This window comes from Malaclemys terrapin, chromosome 17, assembly GCF_027887155.1.
Source record: "Malaclemys terrapin pileata isolate rMalTer1 chromosome 17, rMalTer1.hap1, whole genome shotgun sequence".
NCBI classification, from domain to species: domain Eukaryota; kingdom Metazoa; phylum Chordata; order Testudines; family Emydidae; genus Malaclemys; species Malaclemys terrapin.
Window position 1 is genome coordinate 453,789 of NC_071521.1, and position 9,041 is coordinate 462,829.

A 9,041-nucleotide genomic window follows, 5' to 3' on the forward strand; every position below is an offset into this window, starting at 1 on the left:
GGACCCTGCCAGAGGGGAGAGACTGAGCCGTGCGTTTGGTGTGGTGCTGCCATGCCCAGAAGGATTACCAGAGACTAGGGGCTCTCCCTACCCCGGCAGGACAGTCGGGCGGAACCCTGCCCAAGCAAAGTGTGGACAATAAGCCAAAGGGGGGTGGGGAAGTAACCCAGGGAAGCTAGCAGATTTCCTGGAAACTGGAGTGTGAGGCTGCTACTTGTTGGGTCCCTAGGTTGGGGCCCGGAGTAGAGGGTGGGACCAGCGCCCCCCCCCCCCCCCCTTTTCCTCTCACTGGGGATGTCCACCGAGGAGGCCAGAAGCCCCAGTGAAGCAGTGAGGGCTTAGTAGGCCCAGAAATGGGAAGGCCGTTTGGAGACAGAATTTCCCCACCCACCATAAACTGAGTGGGGGGGATTCTGAGAGAGGAGACGCTATCCTGACCCACCGCTAGAAAGAAGCGCGGAACCTCACCAAGGTGGAGAAGAAGCCCTGTTCCCTCTTTTCAACAGTCCTTGCTGCGTATATAGAATTTCTCTAAACTGCCTCCCCCTCAGCCCTCCTGCTCCCTGCAATACTCAGTGCACTATGGAATCTACACTTGAGAAGAGAAAAGGCAGGATTTGGCCCAGACATGACAGACTGGTGATTTTTTTCATTAACACAATTTTAAATTACAGAGAATAAAAGTAAATTGATTTAAATATTTTGACTAGAAATGACAATATAAAATATTTATTTAAGATGCCATCCATGAACAATAACTGCTAGGGATATTTGATTGTCTGTAAACTTGATATTTGTGTGCATTTTCTATTGTCCAGGTTGGTGGGAATATGAGAGAATACTCTGAAAAATCAGAGTTAAAAAGAGAGGGGTCAGACTATTCCGAGGTCATAGATCTATCTTCAAACTAACCTGGTTGCACCCAGGGATAACTGTTCATTTGCTTCTTGCTTTGATGTAAGTGTTTTCACAGAGATTTTGCCTTCCTTCCTGCAGGATAATTTCAAGCTCTTTTGAAAGCAGTTCTGAAGGGCGTCACCTTTCCACTAGTTCAGATCCTGATACTGCAGCAAACCGGGAGGAGAGCCCACCATCTAGCAGTCCATTTCATCTCACTACTTCATTTGATGAAGACATCATTGACTTGAAGTGAAGACAATCTTGAGTCCCTTATTTTCTCCTTTTTCTTTTCTTATGACTCTGAAGGCCTTATAGCAATGTCACAACACTGCTTTTAGTGATAACATATGGCTGGAAATAGAGTATATTGGTGAATATTCTCTACAGAACCCAACTGGGTGAAGCTTTTTTGCCATCTTCATGTTTACCTTTCTCAGTTAAAGAACCAGTGGTTTGTATTGTAGCAAGGTGGTAGATATCAATGGTCGTTTTAGGATGATAATTTTAAGTAAATAAAAGGATTCATTTTTATTCTCTCTGAACTTATGTTTGGAGTACGTGAATGAGAGTAACACTTAGCTGTGTTATTTGCAGCCACTGATATTACAAATTGTTCCATAGCACAGTGTGTCATGTAGAAAGATGATCTTTATAAAGAAAATTAATTTATTCCAATTTTTTTAAAAGATAAAAACAAACTTGTGACAAAGTTCTTTTCAGCCAGGATCATCTGTCCCTGAAATGGTACCGTTCTATTATAATGTTTACTGAAGAACCAAGGATATTCTATGAAGATCAGGTAAGATAAAACATAAATTTCTAACAGTGAGAGTAAATTACAAAGAATAAAGTGAATGTTTTTCTAAAAGTTCTGCTCTAGGAATTATTTTGTGTAAGTTAAATGGCCTGTGTTATACAGGAGGTCAGACTAGATGATCACAATGGTCCCTTCAGGCCTTGGAATCTCTGAATAAGATACAAATATGCTTTCTTAGCTTTCATCTTTCCACATATATTTTTTCTGAGAGGGACCCGAAAACATGATTTGGAGTAAAAATTCCAGAATGTGGAGAATTTTGTAGAAAAATATGAACTTTCAAATTATTCCTCTAAAAATTGAAAATCAAAGATAAAGGAAGAAAGAGATGCATCAGCTAACAAAGCAACTGGAATATTATCCCTGTTATGTATCTGCAGACTTCTTGAAAACACAGTATGTAGGAGACAGCATCTGATTTTGCATTCCATTTTCTATCAGTGTTTTGACTTGCAGATGAACCTCCTGTTAACATGCAGGCATCTGTATTTGTTGCTATTTGCTTGTGCATTAACTGTTTAAATGATAAAATTTTAGACTGCTCCAAATAGCTACATTTTGCTGAGTGAATCCAGGCTGAAATTTCACTGAACAGCTAGGTTTTTGTGGTGAAATAGTAACAATAAACCTTTTGATGTATGAAGGACAGATTTCACCTACAAAATTATTCTTGAGACCTTTCCTGCATTTTCTGTATGCCAAAAAATCAATTTGCAACAAAAATCAAAATGTTTTGCTTTTTCATGAAAATGTGATGTTTTCCTCCTTTTTTACTTTAAGATGTTAGCTCTGTTTACAAATTATTTCTTAGAAATAGTTCAGCGTCTTCATTATTTTAGGGATGGCATGCTGGTGTCATAGTTTGTTTCCTTCTTAGCATGAACAAATGAAAACTTGTGTCTTTTAAATGAGTGTATCTGAATATAATCCAGTTTCCTGTCTAGTACTCTATTACTAACCTTTTACTAGTATAGGTAGCTGCTAATTGCTCCCACCAAGAAAATATTAATTAACTTCATTTAAAGGATCATTTTTTATTCTCAGCTGTAACAGCTGATCAAGGAAAGAAGCTATATTTTCAGCTGCAATCATTCTTTCATTAGAAGAAAGTATTCTAACCAGTGATTAGTATTACTGTATTTTTAAACCAGTAAATCTGTGTGTTGTAATTCTAAGAAAAAGCATGTAAGCTGAAATTGTTTGCCAGAGATTTCATCTCTTGTGAGAAAGCACTCCACAATCACTAGAAAGAACTTATACACCCTATATCATTGACCAGTTCAGTTCTGGTTGAAAAATGAAGCTGAAAGATGCCAAGGGTGGCACTTACTTTTGATGGAGTCTGGGGCCTGTTCTGTGTGTGAAAGACAGTATTTCTTTATACAACTATATTCAGGGCAGACCATGTTATCATGCAAGTGAACATGTATGGGGGCTCATTGCACCCGCTTTAGGAGCACTAATTGCACTAACATCTCATCCTGAAAGAAACAATAGTCTTTTCTTTCCCTTTCTGTATCCTCAGCCTTGTTCCATTATGTTGCTTCTGTTGTGTTAGTTGTACGTGCATATGCTCATGGGTTTTTTGGAGCCCATACTCATGTTGCAAACTCAGGCTTTAGTTAAAATAAAATTTAACTGGAAATTTTGTTTTGGTTTGTCAAAATATCAAATTGTAAATTGAAATAGCTCATGGAACTGTTTTCTTCTGATATTCTAGCAGAGTCCACGCAACTCAGCATATAAAAATTAGCATTGGCTAGAGCCTGAAGCTGCTGAGGGAGCTAAAAGGGCATATTGAAGGAACTTAGCAAAGAGCTGCATAATCAGTAGGGCTGTCAAGTGATTAAAAAAATTAATTGCAATTAATCATGTGATTAAAAAAATTAATCGTGCAATTAATCGCACGATTAAACAATAATAGAATACCATTTATTTAAATATTTTTGGATTTTTTTACATTTTCAAATATATTGATTTCAATTACAACACAGAATACAAAGTGTACAGTGCTCATTTTATATTTATTTTTATTACAAATATTTGCACTGTAAAAAAAACAAGAAAATATTTTTAAATCACCTAATACAAGTAATCTAGTGCAGTCTCTTTATCGTGAAAGTTGAACTTACAAATGTAGAATTATGTACAAAAAAACTGGATTCAAAAATAAAACAATGTAAAATGTTAGAACCTGTAAGTTTCTTATTTACAATGTCACTTGAAAGTGAGACCAGGCGTTTGCATGGCACTGTTATAGCCGGCATCGCAAGATATTTACGTGCCAGATGCCCTAAAGATTTATATGTCCCTTCATGCTTCAGCCACCATTCCAGGGGACATGTGTCAATGCTGATGGCGGATTCTGTTCGATAACAATCCAAAGCAGTGCGGACTGATGCATGTTCATTTTCATTATTTGAGTCAGATGCCACCAGCAGAAGGTTGATTTTGTTTTTTGATCATTTGGGTTCTGTAGTTTCCACATCAGAGTGTTGCTCTTTTAAGACTTCTGAAAGCAAGCTCCACACCTTGTCCCACTCAGATTTTGGAAGGCACTTCAGATTCTTAAACCTCAGGTCGAGTGCTGTAGCTATCTTTAAAAATCTCACATTGGTACCTTCTTTGCGTTTTGTCAAATCCATAGTGAAAGTGTTCTTAAAATGAACATATGCTGGGTCATCGTCCGAGGCTGTTCTAATATGAAATATATGGCAGAATGCGGGTAAAACAGAGCAAGGGACATACAATTCTCCCCCAAGGAGTTTAGTCACAAATTTAATGACTACATTATTTTTTTAATGAGTCATCAGCATGGAAGCATGTCCTCTGGAATGGTGGCTGAAGCATGAAGGGGAATTGAGCTCTGGTCAAGTGAAAAATTCTCTAAGTTATATCTGGCACGTAAATACCTTGCAATGCTATCTACAAAAGTGCCATGCAAATGCCTGTTCTCACTTTCTGATGGCATTGTAAATAAGAAGAGGGCATCAGTATCTACTGTAAATGTAAACAAACTTGTTTGTCTTAGTGATTGATTGAACAAGAAGTAGGACTGAGTGAACTTGTAGGCTCTGAAGTTTTACATTATTTTGTTTTTGAGTGAAGTTATGTAACAAAAACAATCTACATTTGTAAATTGCACTTTCACGACAAAGAGATTGCACTATAGTACTTGTATGAGGTGAATTGAAAAATACTATTTCTTTTGTGTATGATTTTTACAGTGCAAATATTTGTAATAAAAATAATATACACTTTGATTTCAATTACAACACAATACAATATATATGAAAAGGTAGAAAAACATGCAAAATATTTAATAAATTTCAATTGGCATTCTATTGTTTAACAGTGTGATTAAAACTGCGATTGAGATTAATTTTTTAGTTAATCGTGTGAGTTAACTGCGATTAATTGACAACCCTAATAATCAGTCAGGAAAGGCCTCAGGAATGGAGAAATGAGAGAAGTTGGCAGGAGCTGAGTATATGATATACAGGAAAGCTCAGAGGCACATATTTATGGTTACCTCTGTAGCAGTGGGACTGTAAGAAATTATTCTAGTCAGATACTCAGGAAAACAGCCCTTTTCTGTGAGCCTAATCACAGTAGCAACAACACATTTTCCAAGCTATATCTATCTAATCTTCATAGAATTCTGAAGTCCATCAGTAATGGCAGCATCAGGTGACTCCCAGATAATATCACCAAGCAAGATAAGAAGGGCTGAGAGGAGCACAGACAGAAGTTGGATATTGAAGGAGACAAATACTGGCAATAAGGTGCAGATTTTTAATAGTTATGGTAATTAACTGATCAAACAACCTACTGAGGGATGTGGTGGCTTCTCCATCACTTGGTGGCTTTAAATCAAGATTGGACATATTTCTAAAAGATATGCTCTAGCTTCACCAGAAGTTATTGAGTTTGATGCAGGAATCATTTGGTGAAATTCTATAGCTTGTGTTATTCAGGAAGTCATAATAGTCTTTTCTGCCCTTAAAAATCTATGAATTGTATAATTCTGATAGCACCAGATCACAAGAAAATGACCTGCATTTGTCCAGGAAATGTGGACTGAGTGCCCTAACAAGTATCTCTTGTCTATAATTTCTGTGATTCAGTGATTAATCAGTATGTCTTGGCAAATGTAGGGAGAACAGCAAAATAGCCAAGGGGAGCCGAAAAAGGGCTGGTGGGATCAGATAGGCTGTGTGGGGCACAGAATGTGTATCCACATATCCAGGAGAGGGAGAGAGAGAGTGTGTGTGTGTGTGTGTGTGTGTGTGCGCGCGCGCAAGAGCACACACGGGAATATGGGGGAGAGAAGAGTCAGAGAGGAGGTCATAGTGTAAAATACAGTAGTTATAATGTCAAATAGTTGGCTGTCCATAGCCAGTATCCTAGATCCTTCCCAATCAGATTACAGGCCAGTATTTGAAATAGAAATAGTATTGGAGATGCTGATGGATGATCTCTTGCCCCGCATGGATAAATGGCAAATGTCCATACACATAGGATACTCTGCTGCCTGAGAGAGGTATCAGGGGCTCCAGAGAAATGAAAATGGCTTCTTTGAGGGATGTAGTGATGGGCAACTGCACTTGTGCCACCTGGATCCTCACTTATGAAGTTTTCTCCCTTTGCCTTTTTAGTTGCTGAGAATTTGCAAGATGTTTTGAGTGCAAATTTTAGCACTATACAACTAAGCCAACTCCTCCTGCCTGTCACAACCTGAGACCCAGCTATCTCAGTGCCTGGCCAAGACCAGCACATGAATGAGAAAAAGCTGGTTGAAATTACAACCGAGCAAGACTGGGATTATGCTGGTAGGTAGAGGGGAACAATTGAAAAACCAAAGCACTGTCTCCATCAGTGGAGGCATGCCCCGTGTAGCTCAAAAGCTTGTCTCGCTCACCAACAAAAGTTGGTCCAATAAAAGATATTACCTCACCCACCTTGTCTCTCAAATGATCAAGACAGATCACAGCTGAAGGGCTCTTCCAGGCTCCTCGCTGATGCTGAACTCTCCCTTGAGTATCTGCAAGAAACTTACTTTGCCCCCTGGGACTGGCAATGGGACTACAGCACATCCTGGCCGATAGAATTAGCCTTGCTCATATACATAGTCCTTACTACTTCACTTGTTTTATAGGAATATAACTTACATGAGTTGAAAGCACAAAGCCTGAAAAAAATATAGTTGGTCAGAATACAGCTGTGTCTTACCTCAGCAGCCTGGGTTACTGAGAGCAAATTGTTACTGCATTCCACTTACTCCACAGGCTCCCTATAGAATGTTGAGTCATATTTAAGGACAGCTACTTAAGGGACCTTGACTACCCTTGTCAGCTCTGCTCCTCAGGAACAATGGAACTATGCCCACCTCATGGAGCAAGCTCCTGTGTGATGAGGCAGGCCTTTCCCACGGCTGGCCAAAGAATTTGTGCCTTACTTCTGGGGGAATTTTGCACCACTACAATGCAGAATTTTGCAGAAATTAATGTTGGGCGTACAGAATTTCCTCCCCCACCCCCACCCCCAGAAATGGGCAGCAGAGATATTGGCCACCACTAGGGGCCACTAGACCCCGTAGAGCCCAGCTCACAAATAGAAGACAAGGCTGGGGGGTGAGGGGAAAAAACTGGAGGGTTCCCAGCAGCTGCAGTGCCCAGCATGTCCTGAAAGAAGGAGGTTGGGGGTGCACAGGAAACTCAGAATCGAGCTGTTTTCCCCTCTGGATCCCTGGACTCTAGGAGGGTGGGGTCTGTCAGTGTCTAGGCGGGGGGGAGGGCCCCACAGCTGGCCTCTGAGGGGGTAGGAGGTGTGAGTGTCTGGGCTGGGGGGGGCAGCTGGGCTCTGGAGGGGGGAATGGGTTTGAGTGTCTGGGCTGGGGTGGGCAGCTGGGCTCTGGTGGGGGGGAATGGGTTTGAGTGTCTGGGCTGGGGGCCCCAGGCTGTAGTTGGTCTTTGGGGGGCAGGAAGTGTGAGTGTCTGGCACCTCTGCTGGGCTTTGGGGGGAGAGGGGAAGAGAAGCAGGAACTGGGTTGTCGTAGGGGTTTCTTTAACTCTCTACTCCTGTGGGATTTTTTGTGTGTGTCTGTATTATTACAGACATACCTGCTGACAGGTATTATGAAATAAATTACCAAAATAATTGAAAGTGGTGTGATTATATAGTATTATTTTGAAACATAAAATGTGAAGAATTTTGCATAATTTTAAAACATTGTGCATAGAATTTTTAATTTTTTGCTGCAGAATTCCTTCAGGAGTAGTGCCTGCAGGAACTTTAGAATGGTGACACTTTACCACTTTGGAAGCCAAATGAAAATTCACTTCTGTCCTGTAGCGTTCTTTCGTGGCAACTCACGTTGTCTTTAAATTAATATAAAACAAAGCCAAAAAAAAAAAAAAAAACCTGTGGGGAATGAAGGCCAACATTTGTTTTTAAACTTTGAAAAGGGGGGGGGGGGGGAGACAAATACCAGCATGCTGGAAATAGTGCAAGAACCTAAGTAGAATGCAGTACATGTATAGTCAACCGTTGTCGCTCCATGTGGGGTGAGGGACTTGAAGTTTTGCTTCTCACAACTTACAGAGGCTCCGTACCTCTACAGAGACTAGGGATAAATGTGTTTGTTATTAGAGAGAGAGAGAGAGAGTGTGAGTGAGTGAGTGAATATATTATAGGGTGACCAGACAGCAAATGTGAAAAATCAGGACAGGTGGTGGTGGGGTAATAGGCGCCTATATAAGAAAAAGACTCAAAAATCGGGACTGTCCCTATAAAATCAGGACATCTGCTCACCCTAATATAATAGCTGAAAGCTTATGTTACCACATGATTATAGCACTTGGGCCAAGTAATCCTCCATCTATGTAAGCTCCCTCATACAACCAGTGAAACTGTTGCATGCAAAATTAGCTATAAAAGCAGTGATTGGTCAATTTACCTCTGATACCATAATGGTCTAGGACTCCTGACACAGCATAGATACATGTTTTACTATAGTTGTACCCAGCATGGATGTAATTTGTAAAGTCGAACACCCTGCTAATACGACTGATGACTGAACCTGGTGATATTCTGAACAAAAAGAGCCCTCAACCATGCTTGTAGCTGATTTCATCGCTTCATACTGACTCGGCCAGTCTGATGTCAGCTTTTTTTTTAGAGAGTTCTGCCTTAGGGCAGGGTGTGTTATACATGGCGTTACGAACTCTCAAGGGCAGGATTTGCCCACCTTGCTGTTCCAAGTGCATGTTCCCTGGATTTATGTCAGCCTATAGTCTGCCTTTTGGGTAACTGTAATGTCCTC

At 40.4% G+C, this 9,041-nt stretch overlaps 1 protein-coding gene across 8 annotated transcripts in view; it reads left to right on the top strand.

The window, feature by feature from the left end:
• GARNL3 (GTPase activating Rap/RanGAP domain like 3) overlaps nt 1-3,366 on the top strand; it is a 216,171-nt gene extending 212,805 nt beyond the window's left edge. For 6 of the 8 annotated variants that reach the window (XM_054007554.1, XM_054007552.1, XM_054007557.1 and 3 more), the window contains one exon: nt 997-1,431. In XM_054007554.1, coding sequence (XP_053863529.1) covers nt 997-1,153 — 157 coding nt within the window. In that variant the 3' untranslated portion in view covers nt 1,154-1,431. Of the gene's footprint in view, nt 1-996 lie in introns of all 8 variants that reach the window. The other 2 variants (XM_054007551.1, XM_054007556.1) reach the window with 2 other exon arrangements.
• The last annotated feature ends 5,675 nt before the right edge of the window (nt 3,367-9,041 follow it).